At 45.7% G+C, this 21,987-nt stretch overlaps 2 protein-coding genes and 1 long non-coding RNA gene across 4 annotated transcripts in view; 2 read left to right on the top strand and 1 right to left on the bottom strand.

Moving 5' to 3' along the window:
- Window positions 1–12,119, top strand: part of FRAS1 (Fraser extracellular matrix complex subunit 1) — a 384,087-nt gene extending 371,968 nt beyond the window's left edge. For both annotated transcript variants that reach the window (XM_081876572.1, XM_081876571.1), the window contains exons 69-73: window positions 1,356–1,472; window positions 4,034–4,200; window positions 4,741–4,946; window positions 6,521–6,667; window positions 9,142–12,119. In XM_081876572.1, coding sequence (XP_081732698.1) covers window positions 1,356–1,472; window positions 4,034–4,200; window positions 4,741–4,946; window positions 6,521–6,667; window positions 9,142–9,738 — 1,234 coding nt within the window. In that variant the 3' untranslated portion in view covers window positions 9,739–12,119. The remainder of the gene's footprint in view (window positions 1–1,355; window positions 1,473–4,033; window positions 4,201–4,740; window positions 4,947–6,520; window positions 6,668–9,141) is intronic.
- LOC309350463 overlaps window positions 1–21,987 on the bottom strand; it is a 597,274-nt gene that overhangs the window by 18,094 nt on the left and 557,193 nt on the right. The gene's annotated exons all lie outside the window — the stretch shown is intronic.
- Window positions 15,593–21,987, top strand: part of ANXA3 (annexin A3) — a 32,837-nt gene continuing 26,442 nt past the window's right edge. The window contains exons 1-2 of the mRNA XM_081877167.1: window positions 15,593–15,723; window positions 19,415–19,452. Coding sequence (XP_081733293.1) covers window positions 19,438–19,452 — 15 coding nt within the window. The 5' untranslated portion in view covers window positions 15,593–15,723; window positions 19,415–19,437. The remainder of the gene's footprint in view (window positions 15,724–19,414; window positions 19,453–21,987) is intronic.

Genomic DNA, 21,987 nt, shown 5'->3' with positions numbered 1-21,987 from the left:
TTAGTCGGAAGTATGGCTGAGTCTGCTCATGGCAATAGGTTTCCCGTGGGATTATGGAACCACTGCTTGCGTCTTTGTACTTGAGAGGGCTGTTGTTCAGCTCTCCTTCCATGAGAGCAACTTTCTTTGATTTGCTGTCATTTCCACACTCTGTAAGGGACACAGGTGGCGCTGTGGTCTAAACCACTGAGCCTTGGGCTTGCTGATCAGAAGGTTGGTGGTTCGAATCCCCGCGGCAGGGTGAGCTCCCGTTGCTTGGTCCCTGCTCCTGCCAACCTAGCAGTTCAAAAGCACATCAAAGTGCAAGTAGATAAATATTTACCACTCTGGCGGGAAGGTAAACGGCGTTTCCATGCGCTGCTCTGGTCTGCCAGAAGCGGCTTAGTCATGCTGGCCACATGACCCGGAAGCTGTCTGCGGACAAATGCCGGCTTCCTCGGCCTATAGAGCGAGATGAGCGCCGCAACCCCAGAGTCGTCCGCGACTGGACCTAACGGTCAGGGGTCCCTTTACCTTTATCTTTACCTTTACCACACACTGGAACTGCCTGCTGGACCAAAGTTGCAGAGCAGAGAAGACATAGGACCTAAGATTCGAACTTTCTCTTTAATTTCAAGGGATAGTGAGCTAGAAATTAAAGCACCTATTGGCATCAATGAAACTGGTGAATTTGGACCTGTTCCACTCCAGCTAGCCCCAGGACTGGGAAGTTAAAGATGACTGAATAGTATGCCAGCCACTTTATTTTCTTAAGAATTCTATCCCACAAACACGAAAATTGGTGCTACTCCTTAACTATTTCAGCCAATCAGGTTGTGCAGTGGTTACACTTTGCTCCCGCCACTTGTGTGGGGAAGTGCAAAGAGGTCTTTTTTGCAGCATCTACAAAGTGAGAAAATGTGCACTAAAGAAAATAAATCTGTAGCAGAGAGCATCAGGAGGCGGAATCTCTTACGAGCATTACCTGGAAGATTGCATGTGAGAGAGACTTCTTCATCTTCTTTTGGTGTTTGATCTAATTCCTGAAGTGTCAACTCACCTATCCAACCCATGGGAAGACGTACATTTCTCTGCAGTGAGTTGCCACTTTAGATGCTACCCAAAAGTGTAGCAACAGGATACATAAAAAACTTAAAGTTTTTTTTCTAGAGATCAAGCTGCAGCCAATTACCTATATTCTGGCCTATATGTGGTTCAAACGCTGCTGGTAAATTGTTTGCCCAGAAGGCTGTTCCATTTCTGTGTTTGTTTTGTTCACCTGGCCAAGCTCACTAGGCCCTTAAACAAAGGACTTCGGGGTATAAATAGCAATGCAAATCAATACAGTAACTATGGTGCTTCCTCTCTGCTTCCAGGAAGGATTACTCGGGAGAATACACCATCTACTTAATACCATGCACAGTGCAGCCCACGCAATCATGGGTTGATCCAGGAGACAAGCCTTTACCCTGCACTGCTCATGCTCCAGAAAAGTAAGGAGATGCTTATTTTATTTGTGGCTTGATTTACCATGCCTGGGAATATCCATCAGTAGAGAGAGAGAGAGAGAGAGAGAGAGAGAGAGAGAGAGAGAGAGACTGATGCACACACAGATACCTGCACACCTTTTCCTCCCATTCTACTCTCCCAACAGTGCCACGTTCTTCTTTGGCTTGAGTGGACTGGCTGGATTCAGAGCAGTGGTTGGAGGCACCATCTGCAGAACTTCCAGGGGAAGAAGGCTCAGAGCCAGGGGATTGATCAGTGGTCAAAAGGAGAAGAGGGGACAGACTGGGAGGAGGAGGTGTCGGAAGCCGAAGAGGCAACAGGGTTTAGTGAACAGAGAGAGGCTGTGGCAGAGAGCAGTCCAGACTCAGAGGCAATAGCAGAGGGGGATCAAGAGGCTGAATGTGCGGCAAGCAAAACTCATTCTTGACAATCGTGGTGGGGTGGGTGTTATTCAACCAGCCTTATCTTGCAAAGCACACTGCACCATTAAGGCATCCTAGCAAATACATCCCCACTTCTAGTGACAGGCGCTTTGCTAGTACATAATAAACAGTAAACAGTTTAAAGGAAATATTTGAAGGAGGGAGATTTCATGGCCTCTTGGGCAGCTTGATTTCACTGGTTGTTTACAGATTTATTATTTGAATGTTGCGTCTTTTATGTGTCCAGGTAGTGACAAATCGCTAGTGCAAAAAAAAGCAAAACTTGGCTGGTTCATTCAGACAAACGAGAAGCACAAAAGGGGAAATTTAAGAGGGAGACATGTTTAAACCCTTTTTTCCAAGACTCGAGAATAATAGCAATTCCTGAGATGTGCAATGCTCTTTTTCCCTGCTCCAAGAGGAAATATTGGCACAGCCGTCTTTGCAAACAAAGCTTTTGACAGCATTCCTACAAATGCATCTGGCTGATAGTCCAACACGGCATGTGAAATCTGGCACTGTGCAGGCTAACAGCAGGCTCAAATCTGTGATCTTCGGATCACAGTCTTTCCTTTGTGCTGCGCTTCAAAAAGACTTCTTTGGGTTATTTCCAAAGACGGAGCCGATGCTTAACGCCACCAGCACACCAGCAGTCAAACTGAAAGCATTCGGGGCAGGGGAGAAAACGGTTTGAATTTTATACTCTCTTTCCTAGAAGGGTAATAATGCTAGATGTTCTCACTTTATTAGTGCTGGCCAAATCCAATAAACAACCCATCCAGTGGAGCAGGAGGGGGCATGACTAGCCTTGCTCTGGGGCAATAGGCTTTATTTACGGGGGGACGGACATGCAATTTGTAGGAGGCATGAGCTATATTAAGAACAACTAGCCTCTTTCAATTTCAGGGCCGTATTGCCTCTTGGGCAACACGGTGGGAGCCACATTCAGGTTGTTGATAGACCCAGAGGCAAAAGTGCACAGGGCAATTGGTGTCATGGTGTCAGTTGTCCAAGTTGACAGCGGTCATTGTGGGCAGTGCTGGATTTACGTATAAGCCAAACAAGCTATAGCTTAGGACCCCACTCTCTTGGGGGCCCCCAAGAAAATTACAGTGGTACCTTGGGTTACAGACACTTCAGGTTACAGACGCTTCAGCTTACAGACTCCGCTAACCCAGAAATATTACCTCGGGTTAAGAACTTTGCTTCAGGATGAGAACAGAAATCGCGTGGCAGTGGCACGGCAGCAGCAGCAGACCCCATTAGCTAAAGTGGTACCTCAGGTTAAGAACAGTTTCAGGTTAAGAACGGACCTCCAGAATGAATTACGGTAAGTTCTTAACCCGAGGTACCACTGTAAAGGAAAAAACAAATGAATGTAAATTTTCAAAATATAAGATTAAAAAAAACAAAAACCTACATACAGCAACAGTGTTTTGTGTTGTGAAGGCTCCTATGATGTAAGTAATGGGCCCCGCCTGCTAGCCTGCTCCCTGAAATATCACTGGTTTGCTCATGGAAATCAGCACTGAGTGCTCACTGGAAGGACAGATCCTGAAGCTGAGGCTCCAATACTTTGGCCAGCTCATGAGAAGAGAAGACTCCCTGGAAAAGACCCTGATGCTGAGAAAGATGGAGGGAACAAGGAGAAGGGGACGACAGAGGACGAGATGGTTGGACAGTGTTCTCAAAGCTACCAGCATGAGTTTGACCAAACTGCGGGAGGCAATGGAAGGCAGGAGTGCCTGGCATGCTCTGGTCCATGGGGTCATGAAGAGTCGGACACGACTAAACAACAACAACAGCATTCTGCCTGGACTGGTTGCATGGCAACATGTGCAAATGGTTTTAGATACCTATTAGGTCCACAAATTACCATATAGCATACATGCAACACAAAAAACAGTGACAATTTGTTGTTGACAAAGGACAGCTGGACATATAAAGGGCCCCATTACCTTCAGTAGCTTAGGGCCTCATCAAACCTAAATCCAGCCCTGATTGTGGGGCTGCAAAGGGGAGTAGGACAGGGCAGACTTGGGGAAATGCGTGCCTTCCACTCTGCCCTAATTCTGAAATTGTCTCACAGGCCATTTCTCTCTTGTTTCCTCTCTCCTGTTTAGATTTCTGATCCCAATTGCCTTCCAGCAAACTAACCGGCCGGTCCCCGTGGTGTATTCCCTGAACACGGAGTTTCAGCTCTGCAACAACGAGAAGGTGTTTCTGATGGACCCAACCAAATCGGAAATGTCCATGGCAGAGATGGACTACAAAGGAGCTTTTTCAAAGGGTAGGGTTTACGTTTCCTGGTTGGGTTGGATTGGGTTGCGGTTTCCTGGCATCGCCTGTTGCCCAGCAGAAACTGCAGAAAAAGGAGGGGCATTGATAAAAAGCTGTTGTCTAAATGAAATGGAGCCTGGGTTGGTAAGAGGTGACATGATTAAAGTTTATAAATTAGCATGCACTATTAAGGTTAAGATGGGGGAATATGCAGGAGACATGATTTTGAGGAGACGTGGAAAGGGGGTTTGTAGAATTTGTACTGTTAAATGGGAAAGGGGTCAAAGGGGTGTTGAAATTTTGGGAGGTTGGATAGTTGCAATGGAATGGTCTTGTTGGTGGGGTGCACATTTTTATTCTTATTTATTTCTGATTATTACTTTGTCAAAAATAAATAAATGAAAGGGGGGAGTTTATAAAATTATATATGGCATAGAGAAAAGTGTTTCTTCCTCTTTCATAACACAAACTCCTGGTCTCTCTAAAAATATATATATATATATACACAAATATTGACTCAGCCTGAGTCCTGTGTGTTTTCTTTCCTCAGGCCAAATCCTTTACGGCCGCGTGATGTGGAATCCTGAGCAGAATCTCAACTCTGCCTACAAACTGCAGCTGGAAAAAGTCTACCTCTGCACAGGGAAGAACGGCTATGTGCCTTTCTTTGACCCAACAGGGACCATCTACAACGAGGGTCCTCAGTATGGCTGCATCCAACCCAGCAAACACCTGAAGCACAGATTTCTGCTGCTGGTACATTGTGTAACTCTAGCATCTTGGGGAAAGGCTTTGAAGGGCAACCACCCTGGGATTAGGGTGGATGTGGACAGCCGTTGTAGCACACGTCTGGCAGGGGGACAGAAAGGATATCCAGAGGGGATCCTCTGAAGATACATTTACCAAGTTACAGTGGTAGTACAGACGCTTCAGGTTACAGATGCTTCAGGTTACAGACTCCGCTAACCCAGAAATAGTTCCTTGGGTCAAGAACTTTGCTTCAGGATGAGAACAGAAATTGTGCTCTGGTGGCACGGCAGCAGCAGGAGGCCCCATTAGCTAAAGTGGTGCTTCAGGTTAAGAACAGTTTCAGGTTAAGTACGGACCTCCGGAACGAATTAAGTACTTAACCCGAGTTACCACTGTATATGTTACTACAGTGCAGTGCAACGTCTTGCTAAAACCCAAGGCTGGCCCCCAGCATCAGGCAAGGTCAAATTTGCCTCAGGTGGACATTATTAAAAGACAGCAAAATGTCAATAGAATCATAGAGCTGGAAGCGATCTCAAAGGTGAATTAGACCAGACTTTGCCCACCTGGACTACCAATCAAGAACAGACAGCACTGGGCTTGATTGGCCAGTGGTCCTAAATAGATGCAAATTACTGTTAGTTCCATGAGAGAAGCGGGAAGTGTGGTGAATTAAAAAGAAACACCACACTGATCATTGTTCCTCTCTCCCCAGACAGTAGTTCTGTTGGCTTTAGTATTGTAGTTGTCATTGAAATTCTACTCAATATTGATCCAGAGTAGATTCCAATGTACTGTATAGTTAGCAGAGTAACAACTTAAACACGTTGCAGGATTAAAAAAAAAAAAATAGACCAGAGGCAATTACATTTCATCCAGCAGAGCTTGACTGCTACTGAAGGCAAATGAGCATAATGGTCACAAATCCAGTACATTCAGGATTGGCAATGGCCATAAGAAATCCAGTTGCAGCAGTCTTAAACTTAGAATATCTTACAATGTCTAAACTTTAACACTGAGCATGCTACGTAGAGAACACCACACCAGAATGAAAAGAGAGAGAAAGAGAAAGTGAATCTCAGGCTCCTTCTGGCTTTACTGTTATAGTCAGCATGACCTTAATAGAAAGAGATTAGAGAACCAGTTTAAACCAGCTGTACTCAGCTTCTCTGAAGGAATAACCCAAACATCATGACCCTTCTGCTTGTTTCTTTCACACAAAGAAACTTTCAGAACCCTTTCTTGAATTAATTAGAACAGGAAAGATCTCTAAACATCAGATCAATACTTTCTGCACCAAGAAATGCAGACTGACAGTAGTTACACAAGTGTCAAAAGTCCTGTTGGACTAGAACTTGAGTTAAACAAACTGAACTTAATAGATTGGGACAATTAGCTAGGAGGAAAAAAGATACGGATCAGCACACAGTAGTTGTGTACCCCTTTGGCCAGCCTGCTGCCTGCTTCTCCAGGGAGCCATCTTTGGACAATGATGCATTTCTGTGTAGGCCTGCTCTCTTAAGAGCATGTTGTCTCCATTTACCTTCTAATCATGGGCTACTGCTCCCTTCCAATTCCAGGACAGGACTCAGCCAGAAGCGACTGACAAATACTTCCATGATGTACCTTTCGATGCCTGTTTTGCTTCTGAGCTGCCGGATTTCCACCAGGTCAGCAGCATGCCCGGAGTGGACGGCTTCATCATGAAGGTGGATGCCCTCTACAAGGTGAGTGGGATACAAGTTAATGTCCCAGGCAAATGTCATGGTTTTAATTCTACAAACTGATTGTGCAATGGAACACTAGAATCTATGCCTTCTCATTGTTCGGTGTGTGGAAATTGAGGGGGAGCGGGGGATCTGGGTATGCCAACTTTGCTCAAAATGATGCCCTTGAGATGTTTTGCAGAGCAACTCGCATCAGCCCCAGTCATCACAGCAAGGGTAGAGCTGATGCAAGTTGTTGTTACAAAGATCTAGAGGGCAGCAGGTTGAAAAAGGCTGGTGTGTGCTCATAGGCACTGCCATCTTTCTTAGATGAGACGAGATGGCACTGTGGGCAGGTGGTTCATCTGCCCAAGGGAGTAGCGTCAATCCTCTGTTAAATGGGTTTATACCTGTTGTTCCTGTTTAGTCATTTAGTCATGTCCGACTCTTCGTGACCCCATGGACCAGAGCACGCCAGGCACTCCTGTCTTCCACTGCGTCCCGCAGTCAAAATCATGTTAGTAGCTTTGAGAACACTGTCCAACCATCTCGTCCTCTGTCGTCCTCTTCTTCTTGTGCCCTCAATCTTTCCCAACATCAGGGTCTTTTCCAAGGAGTCTTCTCCTCTCATGAGGTGGCCAAAGTATTGGAGCCTCAGCTTCAGCATCTGTCCTTTTCTCTTTTTTTTTTTAAATAATTTTTATTCATTTTTCAAACACATAATAAAAACAAACAAAACACAAGACAAAAACATACAAAACATTTAAACATGTATAATTTCATAATATTATTTTCATACACCTTCTTTCCTCCGACTTCCCCATACCTCCCTTTCGCTGCATCCTTATTTTGAAATTCTTTAGCAACCCTTTAGTCAGTTTGTCTATTAGTTCCCTTTCTTTACGTTTCCATAAGCTTGTTAGTTACAGCTGTAATTCTCTACTTCTTACCCCTTGACATCTTAACATTCCTCAATTTTACAACAATTTTTAAGATATATTTTGAATTTCTTCCAGTCCTCTTCCACTGTCTCTTTCCCCTGGTCGCGGATTCTGCCGGTCATCTCTGCCAGTCCCATAAAGTCCATGACCTTTGTCTGCCATTCTTCCAGAGTAGGTAGTTCTTGCATCTTCCAATAGCATCTGTCCTTTTCTCTGGGCCCAGAGATGGAAAGAAGATAAAGTCCCGACCAGAGAAGAATGGCAGATTAAGTTGATGGATTATGCTGAAATGGCAAACATGAGCGGAAGAATCAGAAATCAGTAAAACCAAAATTTTAATAAAGAATGGGGGGAATTTATAATTTACCTTAAAAACCATTGTAAACAGTTAAAAATATTGGTTGGATTGGAATAACACTTGTAGTTTAATGGTGAATTTTGGATATAATGGAGAGGTAAACGATTTGGATTATTATAAAAGATGCAGGAGGAAATGATTAACAACAGGACCCACAAAGGGGAGGAGGGAAGTCCAGGAGATTCTATGGAATCTTGTCTTTATGTTGTATGTTGGATATGTGATTATAAAACTGTAATTTGAGAAACCAAATTTTATATATATAAAATTAATCTGAAAATGAAAGGGAACTTTTCTAAAGTTTGGCATCTGTTTCTTGAATACACTTATGTAAGGGAGCATGACTGTCAGACAACCGCTTCTCATAGATGCCTTTGGGGAAATGTTCCTGGGTAATATGCTTTGTGTTTAGTCATTTAGTCGTGTCCGACTCTTCGTGACCCCATGGACCAGAGCATGCCAGCCACTCCTGTCTTCCACTGCCTCCCGCAGTTTGGTCAAACTCATGCTGGTAGCTTCGAGAACACTGTCCAGCCATCTCGTCCTCTGTCGTCCCCTTCTCCTTGTGCCCTCCATCTTTCCCAACATCAGGGTCTTTTCCAGGGAGTCTTCCCCTTTCATGAGGTGGCCAAAGTATTGGAGCCTCAGCTTCAGGTTCTGTCCTTCCAGTGAGCACTCAGGGCTGATTTCCTTAAGAATGGAAAGGTTTGATCTTCTTGCAGTCTATGGGACTCTCAAGTGTCTCCTCCAACACCAGAATTCAAAAGCATCAATTCTTTGGTGATCAGCCTTCTTTATGGTCCAGCTCTCACTTCCATACATCACTACTGGGAAAACCATAGCTTTAACTATACGGACCTTTGTTGGCAAGGTGATGTCTCTGCTTTTTAAGATGCTGTCTAGTAATATGCTTACGAAGGGCAATTGTCTGGAATTATAGTTCTATTTTTGGAATTCTACTGCTCCCTCCTATCCATTTGCAGTTGAGTGCTCCTTGTTCTATCTTTATCACTGGAAGTGCCTTTCAAGGGGGTGCTATTAAAACATAAGGAATAAACAAATAACGATTAATTCCCTTTATCCAGTAACTGAAAAGTTAGGTTTGGGGGCTGAGCAGTGAGGGTTTTCACTGAAGCATCTAGTGAAGACTTTTTTTTTTAGTTTATTTTTGTGTGCTCCTTGTGCTTTTCAAACAGGTGGAAACCGGGCATCAGTGGTACCTCCAAGTGATCTACGTCATCGGCCCTGAGACCATCGCGGGTCCCCGGGTGCCACGTTCTCTGGTGCAGCAGCTGCGACGCAGCCGCCGGGACCTTGCAGGCCCTAAGGGTGGCCTGATTCTAGACGACTCCTTGATCTACGACAACGAAGGAGACCAGGTCAAGAATGGCACGAACATGAAGTCTCTCAACCTGGAGCAGCAAGAGGCAGTGGCCGCCGCTTCCCTGTCGCAGACGGGGGCGTCCATCGGCAGCGCCTTCGCGGCCATCATGCTCCTCCTGCTGGTTCTCCTGGTCTTCTGCTTCGTGACCAGGAAGTGTCAGAAGCACAGGAAAAAGAAAAAGGCGGCGAGGGACGCCGTGGAGCAGTATCCTCTCAACACCAAAGTGGAGGCCGTCAAGAGGAACACGGAGGGCGTCGAGAAGAACGTCAACAGACAGTATTGCACCGTGAAGAACCTGAATGTACTCTGTGAAAGCAATGGGGCCTACAAGGCCCAAGGGGCAAAGGTTAAGCAGGTGAACTTGGCGGTGAAAGTCCACAACAATTTACACGACGGAACAGAAGTCTAGTAGCCCGTGCACAACTTTCCTTTTTCCTTTTTGTAATATCTTTTTTATAAATTGTACAAAGGAAATTGGAGCCGGGGTGGGGGTGGGGGGAAACTATGGTTTGTTGGTTTTTTAAAAAAAGAAACCATCCCTGATATTTTTGTAACGGTCTTCGTGGGTGGTGGGGAGAGAAAGGGAAGAGCGATACCTTTTTGGTCATTGTTTGCTTGAGTGGTGAACAAGCGACACGTCTTTGCACGCTTCCACTCCGCAACGGAGCTACCTCACTGAGAAGCAGGCCTGCGTTGAGGCGCTGAATTGAGTCTTTTGGATGACAGCATTCCATTCACACACCCATCCAGCCTCCAGTGCTCAGTTTCCTGTATCTTCCACTGTACAATGGGGTTGATTAAACACTAGAAGGGTGCCGAATGCAAATGAGGCTTCTTTGGAGGTGGAAGAAGCAACCGGTAATTGTTGTGGGCCACTGCTTCCTTTCGCAGCCACTATTGCATCAGTCACATTGGAACTCAGGTTCAACCATATCTACACACCGGTTCTCCAACTCCTGAGTGAAAGTGAAGCACGCTGCGGCAGCATTAGAGGAAGCGGGCAGTGATTTAAGGGCTTCTCTTTGAGCCAGTCGCACATGACAGAAGTCTCAGCTTTTAAAGTTCATTTTAGTTGCTAATTATCCTTTCTTTCTCTCTCTCTCTCTTTCTTTCCTTCCTTCCTTCCTTCCTTCCTGCTGTCATGGAGCAGGTAACATGTTAAGCCAAATGTATAATGCATTCTCTTTGAGCAAAAGTAAGATCTGATCATCACTATTACTAGAACTACCACTGCCATATATATTTGGTGATGCCCAACTAAGTTGTATTCAGAATAGCAGGCTATCTCCCATTGTTTATTTAGTGCCAAAAATGTGTTGGGTAATATTCAGCCGGTCTCCACTTAAGTAGAAGAAGTGGTTTCTTCCTCCGTAGAAACACTTAATGTTAATTTCTCAAATGTCTGAATTGTCATACATTTCTGAATTTTCTCCAGTCCAGGATTCCATGAGTGTTCCATTGGACACCCAGAAATCCAAACAGAGCAGGCTTTCTCAATTGTTTCAGTGGGGTGAGCCAATGTGCAAACGGAAAGGAGTATATGTTTGTGGGTTGGCTCCCTCCCTTGACATGAATGGGGAAATCATTTCATGAGGGAGCTTTACACATGCATTGGAACTTCAGTGCCTGGAATAGATTGTAGAACAATTACGTTCTGCTGTTAGTGCCTAAGCATACCTACTTGGATATACATACCATTGACAACAAGGAACTTGTTCGTGAGTAAGCATACAGAAGATCAGATTGCACATACCTAAATACAGTGACCTCCATAGGAGATGAGCAAATATTTGTGGATATTGAAGAAGAACCACTCTGATTTCAGAAATGTTGGATATAAATGCATTGTACGCAGTGTGCCTAATTACTGTTTGGTCTGCTGCAAATCTGCTGTGACAGTCTCATCATAGCGGCTGGTTTTGGGACAATTATGAAGCTGACGGACCGTGGTGGAATATTTCACCTGGCTGAGATTGCCAATATATTTTCTGTAGATGCACACTTGAAAGTGTCAAAAGAGCTGTAATCATTGCTTTACTTCGTTTGATTCACGCAATCACTTTGTATATGTTTTGATCGATGCCAACAGGCAGTATTGGATTTCCCTCAAATGCACACTGGCCCGTTTATTCACAGTTTCTGCCATTCATAATTAAGCAACATCCGTGACGCTTTGAAGAAGTCTTGTGAATGCTTTGACCTGTGTTCAGATTGTTCCCCTGTGTGCCCTGGCCTGAAGACTTTTCCCAGGGCTTGTCGAACAGTGAAGTGAACATTCTGTTGGATGATTCACATGAGTGGGTTGACCCTTGGTGGAGAAAGGCCATTTGCGTTGACATAAAACCATCATACATATTGGGACTGGAGCTTTCGCTACCAGGATGTTGTGTACAAGGTCTAGCCTGTTGCCCCACTTCAGAGCCTGATACGCAACGCCATTGAATGCACATAGCCCCTGCCTTTGTGAGCTGTACTCATTGAGACCAACGAACCCTGCCCTCCATCGAAGTGAATGTGGGTGGCGGAGTTCATTGCATACATTGAAACCTCTGGGCCCACAGTAGCCTGCTGAATCTGGGGAAGAACATGAGAGCCGCCAGAGTGGTCTTGGAACAGGCAGCCCTGGGTTTGAAGAAGAAGAAGAAGAGGAGGAGGAGGAGGAGTAGTTTGGATTTGATATCTCGCTTTATCACTACCCTAAGGAGTCTCAAAGCGGCTAACATTCTCCTTTCCCTTCCTCCCCCACAACAAACACTCTGTGAGGTGAGTGGGGCTGAGAGATTTCAAAGAAGTGTGCAGCTGCATGTGGAGGAGCGGGGAAGCAAACCCAGTTCACCAGATTATGAGTCTACCGCTCTTTAACCACTACACCACAATGAGTCTCTGTTCAGAAGCCAAGCTGATTGGTTGATCTAGGGCAAGTCTTTAGGCCTATCCTACCTCACAGGGTGGTTGTGAGGGTTAAAATGGGATGACTCCCCCCCCCCCCCCGAGTGGCATTCTGGGCTCCTTGGAAAGGTAGTATAAAACGGTAACAAAAATGATACTGCGGGAGAGTTACTCTGGCATGGCAGGCAAGATCTCGTGCCAAGTTACTTAGTCCTGGAATGCCAACATTGTGCATGCATGGCGTTGGCAAAACTGTAGGGGAACCATGGGAAATCCATCTCAGTAGTAGTACAGAGCATCTTGCACATTGGTGTTGCTATACGAATAATGATTGCAATGCTTTTGAAACAAGAGACAATAAGCACACATAAAGGTAAAGGTAAAGGTACCCCTGCCCGTATGGGCCAGTCGTGACCGACTCTGGGGTTGCGCGCCCATCTCGCTTAAGAGGCCGGGGGCCAGCGCTGTCTGGAGACACTTCCGGGTCACGTGGCCAGCGTGACCAAGCTGCTCTGGCGAGCCGGCACCAGCGCAGCACACGGAAACGCCGTTTACCTTCCTGCTATAAAGCAGTCCCTATTTATCTACTTGCACTTAAGGGTGCTTTCGAACTGCTAGGTGGGCAGGAGCTGGGACCGAACGACGGGAGCTCACCCCGCCGCGGGGATTCGAACCGCCGACCATGCGATCGGCAAGCCCTAGGCACTGAGGTTTTACCCACAGCGCCACCCGCGTCCCTTATAAGCACACATATGTTCTCCTAAATTGTACAACTGCTGGCACATGGATATTGCATATTGCTGTTTGTCACCAAATGTTCAAGTGTTGAGGCCTGCAGGCATACAAGTCCTACCCCCCCTTTCGATATGCATACTTCCCCCATTCCGAGAGAAAGTTCTTTTAAGTTGCTTTGAGTAAATCTCATTTGGTGCTGTCAACCCATTTTCTTGAAACTCGCCTTTTTATGTATTCTGGAGCATTGGTCATTTTGTTACGGGATGAATGGTTTTTATTTCCATGATACCCTTTTCTCTGCATTGTTGCTGGGTTTTTGTTTTGCTAATAAAAACCACGTTTGGTTACTTTTCAACTGAACTTGCCTTTCAACCTTAATTGGTGGCACAGACCTACCCAGATCGGCCAGGCAGATTTCATCACATTCACCTTCAACCAACATTTCAGAGATGTAAAGAGCAATACAGACACCAGCATAGGTACCAGGCAAAAACCTACCTTTTCTCACAGGCCGATCTGTGGCCTTTCTCAGGGGTGAGAGATGGGGTGGTATTGTTTTTGTCCAATTTTGTCCAAAATAAGAGGCCAACCAGAGAATATTCAGAAGCAAAGCAGCTTGTAAGCCTGATCTTTATCGATCTGTTGCAGCAGGGTGCTACCTTCACACACAGGAGAGTGGAGGAGGTCCCAGAACAAAGGTGTGCCTCCCCTTATATAGACATTTTGAAATTCCCTACTCTGGAGCTCAAGACCACCCCCAGAAACATCATACATACATCACAGAAGAGGTATAGCCCAAGACCGCCCCCCATATACATCATACCTACATCATAGAAATCTGAGTGCTTTGTTTATCTCCTGTCTGATAATGCCTTATCTGATTGGCTTTTCTGGTAGTTTTTCTGGGGGAGTCTATATCGCCCTTGTTCTCCCCTCACACCTTTTACAGTGATCGACCGTGTTTGACTGTATCAGAGCCCTTCCCTCGACCTGCCACAGAGTGTACCACGCAGGGAATCTCCAAAATGTCTATATAAGATCAGGCTTACTAGCTGCTTTGCTTCTCAATATTCTCTGGTTGGCCTCTGTTATTTTCTCCTACCGACGGAGAACCTACAAAGGACTCTATAGGGGCTCTTGTGTACAAGACCATAAGGGAACAAGACCAGATTTTGTTCAACACCATTACCATGTTATATATTCTTGTTTTTTAAAAAAATAATTTTTATTGATTTACAACACAAATATACAATTTTATCCAATCTTTGACAAACAAATTCTCTCTTTTTGGACTTCCCTCAGCTTCTCTGTCAGTCATCCATCTCTGCCTCTTAGTTACGCATTCCTTTCTTAGCATTGTCATTAATCTTCCCTCCCACTACTCTTATTTCTTTTTAACAATACATCTCAGCTTTCACAGTGCTTCTTGAAATCCCACTCACGTTGTTTGAACGTCACATGTGTTTTTCAGGTATTCTACAAATTTCCCCCAGTCTTTGATGAATTTTTGGTCCTTAAGATATCTTATTTTCCCAGTTAATTTGTCCAGTTCTGCATAGTCTGTTAGTTTCAATCTCCAGTCTTCAATCGTTGGCATATTCTTGTGTTTTTATATTGTAAGCTGGCAACGGAAGACAGGGGAGAAAAGCAGCCCAGTGTGTTCGCCAAGGCTACAAAGAGGAGGTTTGTACCTTTGCAGTATCATAAAGCAGAGCGGGGAACTTCAGGCCCCAGAGCCAAACGTCCGGCCCTGTGATTCTCCTCAGGCCTCCCCTCTCTTCAGCCCTGCTCCATGCCATCTTTTCCTGCCTGCAACAATCATCTAACTGTGATAATTCTTCTTGTGTGCCTGGGTGGTGAGGAGTTAAGACACCTCTGGCATGTTGCATGGCTGGAAAGTAGCCTGCAGTCCGCAGGTCGCTTCCAGACGACCCATTTGTTGAAACCCCTCCCCATAAGTTTGCACAAACTTTGCGGTACTATGGAGCATTCAGATTTCTTTAGGGGGAGATTAGACGACGTGGTGTCAAGCAATTGCCATACCACGCTTTCCAGCGCGTTCCCCTATCACTTCCCTCACTTAATGGAAAAACAACTCTGCAGCTGCGTAAACACGCCCTTTAATTTTAAATTCCCCTTGGCTTTGGCGCCCCTTTCCTTTTTGGCCAAGCGCCCGCGCACTGAGCAAATACATGGGATGCTCATACAGCAGCCATGCAGCCCAGAGAAAGGCAGAGAGCCGTCGTGCTAAAGCGGAGAGCTTTCCCTGTGGGATGCCTGCCTGCCTCAAAACTCTTAGCAAAGCGCAGGAGCGCCGCCGCAGTTCGAGCCTCCCGGCTCTTCCGAGGTTGCAGCGAGACCAAGAGGGACGAGAAATAACCCAGTTCTTGGCATGAGCTTTCGTGTGCATGCACACTTCTTCAGATACACTGTATCTTCAGATACAGTGTATCTGAAGAAGTGTGCATGCACACGAAAGCTCATACCAAGAACTGACTTAGTTGGTCTTTAAGGTGCTACTGGAAGGAATTTGTTTTGTTTTGACTATGGCAGACCAACACGGCTACCTATCTGTAACGAGAAATAACCCGACAGCGAGCTGGGATGGGCCGGCCGTGAGCCCAGCCTCCCTCCCCGGCGTCGTGGCCCAGCAGGTGGGGCGGAGCGAGGGCGGAGCGCAACTTTCCCTCGGCAGCGGCTACACTCCCGGGGCGCTTTTTCCCCTTTGCAAACTCGCGGCTCCTAGGGCGCGTCTGGCTGTTGCTGGCGGGTAAGTCATCGAGAGCAAGGGACGCCTGACTTTCTACCCCACCTCTCAGGCTCCGGGGGGACCCCATTGAGGCGGGCGGGGCGCGCTTTCCTGCCGCACCTCTGGCGCTTCGGCCAGTGCCGTAGCCCGAGGCGCCCCAGCCGCACCTTCGAGGCGCGCCGTCGCGGCTTCTTCCTGGGATTATTGAAAACGGCGCGCGTTGCGCGCTTGGGGCACCAGTTTGGCCCCATCAGGAGTGCCAGCTCCTGAATTTTGTGGGTGCTCGGGCCAGTGGCATAGCGTGGGGGTGCGGGGGGGGGGGCCGGCCGCACCGGGCGCAACATCTGGGGGTTAGGGTTAGGGGGCGCAAATCCACGGGTTAGGGGGCGCAAATTACTTGCCTTGCCCCGGGTGCTGACAACCCACGCTACGCCACTGGCTCGGGCACCCAGGGCCCCGGCACCTATGCCAGGCAACGTACGATGGGGAACATAGGTGTCAATGCCCAAGCTGAGCACCCACAAAATTCCGTGCCAGGGCCATGGCACTCAGGCTCCAGGCATCCACGGTCGCGGGGCCAAGTTCACACGCCTGTTGCCTGGGGAGTCTTCGGGAGTGCAGCGGGAGAAACTCCTACCCCCCCATTCCGACAAGCCTGGCTTAGGACTTCCTATGGGTTTCCATCTCTGGCCTGGTTTGATACAACAGCCTCAGTCCTAATATAGATTATTGCCCAACTTGGGTTTGGGATTCCTCTCCCTCCCCACACCCATTTTTGTTCGAGCTTTCTTGAAACTCTCTGAGGTGCAGGATATATTTCGTATTGTGCGTTGCTAATGTGCAGGGAAAGGGCATGATGACTCATAGGGATGGAATCATGGGTGAATGAAGCTCTTTCACATGTTAGCAGCACTCCTGTTGTGACTGTAACGTTTCAAGGTAAAGCTGAGTGGAAATGCATTCTTGTGATCTGGCTCAGATCAAAGGCCTCTCTGTTCATGGAAAGCAAGCATTTGAGGGAGAAGCTTTCTGTGTGCAGGGAATGTGGTGGAGCTTCATAATATATAACACACACACGTGCACACATCTGCCGTTTGGAGCAGGATGGTCCTGAGAGGACTATACCATGTAAAAAAATCTGGACACTTAATTTGGTTTAAGGATTAGAGAAGTTCATGGAGCATCTGTCTATCTGTGGCTGTTATCCATAATAGACATTAATTGGAGCTGCCACACGTCCACAATTTCCTGATTTGGCTGTTGAAAACAGTGTCTGGGTGGAAATCACTGAAATGTCTGGGGAAATCTGGACATATGGCAATGTATGTTGGAAGTGCATATTTTGGCGAATTTCCTTTAAAATAGCTCAAAACTACTTTTTTTGGAGATTTTGCAGAAGGAAAAAAAACCTCAACAACTTTGCCAAAAAAGGCTTTACAATGTTTGTGTCCCGATTTTCACTTTTTGAAATATGGCAACCCTATGTTAATGAAACCTTGGCAGGATATCTTGGTATATAATATGATGCCGTGGTTAGAAGTGTGATGGTGGCAGTTTTAACCACGCCTTCTTTCAGCTAGCCGCTTTTTGAGAGTGTGTGTTGGAACAGATGGAATTTTGCATGGGCGGAGTAATCCCAACTTTCCCTGCTAATATGCTCTAAGTTTGTCTAGAGACTGTGTTGATCAACACCTGGGAAACTCTCTGGGAAACCTGCTATATGACTGTGCAGGACTTGAGCATTTGTGTATTACACCTTGGTCTCTTGAAAAACCAACAGTCTGTATGAGCCCTGAGAGATAGTGGAGGCTGATAAACTCTTAATAACCCCATGACAGTCTGAAGCCAGCTTGAGTCATCTACACAGGCTATACTGTACTTCAGTGCAGGAAGAAAAGAAGTGAATTGATAAGGGCTGCTGAACCCTCATTGCCCTGCTTACCTCCACAGGTTGCTTCCAGATGACCTGTATGCTAAGCAGTGGCTGGCTCAATCGGTTAGAGCGTGGTGCTGACAACGCCAAGGTTGCAGGTTCAATCCCCATATGGGACAGTTGCAAATTCCTGCATTGCAGGGGGTTGGACTAGATGATCCTCAGGGTCCCTTCCAGATTTACAATTCTATGATTCTCTTGATTTTCACTCTTCCTGAGTCGTTTGCACATGGTGTCTGGGCTGGTTAGACTCCTTTAATTCTGATCTGTTTGTGGGAAGGTTAGACAGCACTGTATGAAGCAATGGCTATCCCGTATTTTCTAGTAAATTGCATTGCTACTTTCCTTTTCAATTTTTTTTTAAAGCAGATTTGTTGATCAGCAGTGCCTTTGATTGTGTGCAACCTTAATTTGTTGGCATGTGACAGAATCACTTTAAAAAAATAACAGTAATCTGGAACTGCCTAGAGTTTGCCTCAAAGCAGCATATTTTATCAGGTGCTGAAGTGAGCCCTGCTTGGAGAGAGCCCTGCTTGCCTTGCGTGCATACCCAATTTGTTATCTAAACCCAGAACCCCACCTGTGCTTTATATGATACTGGGGAAGAACCACATTTGAAGAGATGGCTTTCCCCTCGTTGCCCCTGGTGTGTCCTTTCTTCACTAAGCCTGATTTTGAGAAGCAGAGGAAGGTTCTCTAACTGCTTTTACTCCTCTGCAACCCTTGTTTCCATAACTTCACGTTGGGTGGGGCAAATTTCTCCCAAGCAAAACACTGAGCTCACTTTATGCTTTAAGCCCTGTGTACTTGTGGCAAACGAACATCTCTGTTTAAGGATCTGAGTCAATATGCCTTTTCCTGTGTTGCGTATTTGAGCTTGGACAGTTTCCAAAGTTCTCTGGGTAAAAAAATAAAATAAACCATGGGTGGGAGGATGTTAGATATACAGTGTATTCCCTCTGCTATTCATTCCCTGTCACCTGTGACTCAGGCCAGAATGGAGAGTTATTCAGAAGCCTGTTTATTTGGGGGGGTGGGGGCGGGAATGAATGGGAATGGACACTTTGCAAACATGAAGCAGCAGTTGGGAGGGTTGTTGATGTTGTGTCCAAATGTAGCAAACTGTGGCTTGTACAAGCTGTAGTTCTCTTCTCAAATCAGGACCTGACACTATGGTTTGGAAACAAACAATGTTTTGCTTCATTCAGGCAAAATGGTGCCTAAAACAGTTGTGGTGGAACGGAGTGCAGGAAGACATAGCTAACTGACCGCAACAGTCAGAGGGAGCTGGTTTTTGTTGCCAGTTTCACAGTGTGTGTGCAGGCCTCACTATAGATTTATAGATGTAGAGTTATTGTGAATCTTAAAAGGTGCAGAACGGGGTTTGGATACCCTCAGCAGCAACATCACGAGAATTGCCGCAGGAATGTATTGGAAAGATCGGACTGCTAATTGTCTTCATTTTATTTTATAGCATTTTAAAGCCCTTTAATATTTCAAAAAATCTCTTAAGTAGTGCTCACTATGTGCAATATAAAAACAATGTTCTTTAAGTTAAAAATAGACCCTAAAAATACCCAACTGTATAAAAACAGGTAAAAGCAAATAAAAGAGATTCAGGAGTTTCATACACATTAATCCAGGTCTGATCATAGGAGTCAGAGAAAGCCCGGTGGAAAATATGAGTCTTTACAAGAACATACATCTTTACTTGTGTTAGTGCATTTTATAATAACATGCCCAGTGTTGCATTCTGTTAACATCTGGTTATTCTTCCAGAGTCATTCTGAGAGAAGATCATAATGGCTTCTGTTTGGGTGAGTAAAATCATGTCGTCCACATAACTTACTCTTCTGCATTTGGGATCATCTCTGTTTGCTTGGAGACTGAACTTTAGAGAGAAAAAAACAGAGAAATCTGGGTCCTTTGCATGACACACTTCTGTCTGTTTTGCTCATGTGCCATTTTGAAAAACTATTGCCGGATAATGAAATTATTTGTTTAGTATGGAGATCACAGCTTTGCTTAAGGTCTGGTAGTATCCCAGCCAGCCAGCCAGCCAGCCTCTTCTGAGAAGGGCATCATCTAAAAGCAAATCCTGAAACATTGGGAGCTGCCTTGCACCAAAGTCAAATCCACTAGTCTTTCTATCTCACTAATGTTCACACTGAGTGGCAGCACCTCTCTAGTTTTAGACAGGGTGTATTTTCAGACAGGTGTGGTATTCAATGAACTTTTACTCAGAGTTAGACCCATTGAAATTAATGAACATGACTCAGTTAATACCTCCTGCCTAAAAAGCATGTGTTCTATCACTGAGCAGTAGTCCTTTCTAAGGTCTGTATTCCTCCAACCTCAGAATATCATCTTGCCGATTATGAAAATTTTTGCTCTACTTCCTTTCTTTGTCGAATTTGTAACAAACCTCTCAGTCAAGGGTAATTAACTGAAAGATGGATTCAGACTCATGTGGTTAAACTGTTACGGTTTTTCTAATGTGATGATTGCACTACTATTCATTCATTTGCTCTCTCATTCGTTCATTTTTCTGGAAATTTATTCCATTTTCCTCTCGTTAGCAGGAGTCCTACGTTAACTTGCAAATGAGCCACTCCTCATCCCAGAGGTGGGGGGTGGGGAACCCCACATTTAATCTTGTAGCTCCAAAGCTGTCACTTTTCTTTTAGGGAGAAGAGAATAAGCTATGAAAGATGGGCCTTGTTCCTCAATGCTAGCAAGAGCCTTGGCTTTGTAGCAAATGTTTCCCACATCCGAGTTCTCTCTCTGGGCAAAATATCGCCATGGAAGAAATTTGAGAAGTGACTCCCAGGGTGACAGAAAAATCAGGTTCAGGAACTGTCTCTAGGTTTGAGGAGAGCCACTCTCTGGTAACATTGATGTGCCCTCTCTCTTTACCCGAGAGCAACATCCTACAACTATGAGCCGCCATTTTAATTTTCCAGAATGTTCCAGAATGTCCAACATGGCAGCACTATGGGGCACTGTGGAAAATTAAAACAGAGGGTTGTCAAGCCCAGTATGGGGTTCTTGGGCTGGTGGCAGCAATGTGGGCCCTTCTGAGATGATAGGGCTAGAACGTGACCTGAAAAACTGGCCTGGCCAGTTTTTCTGGAAGGATTTCCAAATACATTTGGGATGTGGCTACGACATCCACGCACTTTAGATACAATGAGGCTGTGGTTCTGTCAAGGTTACCACAGCAGGGTCCCTCAACCAGGTGTGTTCCCTCAGCTTTGGACTACAACTCCCATCAGCCCCTGCTAGCAGGCGCCAAGTAGGATAAGGCTGCTGTGCGGGAGCTGAAGAGCCACAGGCAGTTTAGTCTGTTACAGAAACAGGAAGGAAGCAGAAGATGGAGACAGCAGTTCATGTCTCCACTTCAGCATACATCCTGGAGCCAGCAAATGTGTACAAAGCAGAGTAATGCCCACATGCAAGACTTCCCTGGCTCACTGTCTACCTGGCTTCAACCTCACTTTGTCTCCACAATGTGAAGGATTGGCTTTCCCTTTGCACATTTCCAGCTCTTCCTCTCAGCCTGGCACGCACAGTGCGCACTGCTGCACCAGCAATCTCAGGAATGTGCAAGCTGCATGTGCCTTTCATTGTTCTTGACTGTGGCTGAATTTGAGCATGTTCAGAGCCCCACGCAGGCAGGATTTTGGCATCAGGAAAACTGCTTCACTTTTATTTCTTCATTTCCAGTGGATGAACTAAGACAACATTCCTGAATGGCTGAGCTCATAAGCTCCTGGGGTTTGTGTGTGTGTGTGTTTTCCCTTATCCACACCCAAGTGAATTTCCTCTGGCCTCCTCTGGTTAGATCAGATCTTATAAGCAAAAGGCCAGGAAATTGATTTGTTTGCTGCCCCATTACCGTATTTTTTGCTCTATAAGACTCACTTTTTCCCTCCTAAAAAGTAAGGGGAAATGTGTGTGCGTCTTATGGAGCGAATGCAGGCTGCGCAGCTATCCCAGAAGCCAGAACAGCAAGAGGGATTGCTGCTTTCACTGCGCAGCGATCCCTCTTGCTGTTCTGGCTTCTGAAATACAGAATTTTTTTTTTCTTGTTTTCCTCCTCCAAAAACTAGGTGCATCTTGTGGTCTGGTGCGTCTTATAGAGCGGAAAATACTGTCTATTTTAATCTTAGAGAGGCTTATGAACATACATCTTATTTTAATGAATTGACTTTTGTGCAACTTCGGAAAGCTTTTACAGAGTCACGGTTAAATACAATAAACTCTGCTTATAGAGATGGGAGACACAGAGGCATACCAACAAACAAATGTGTCTGCATTAGAGGATGTCCTGAAGTAGAGGACCTTATGCA

Source organism: Podarcis erhardii, assembly GCF_964252035.2.
Source record: "Podarcis erhardii genome assembly, chromosome: 9".
Lineage (NCBI taxonomy): Eukaryota > Metazoa > Chordata > Lepidosauria > Squamata > Lacertidae > Podarcis > Podarcis erhardii.
The sequence above is the reverse complement of the archived record's forward strand: the minus strand, read 5'-3'. Positions and strand labels throughout refer to the sequence as shown.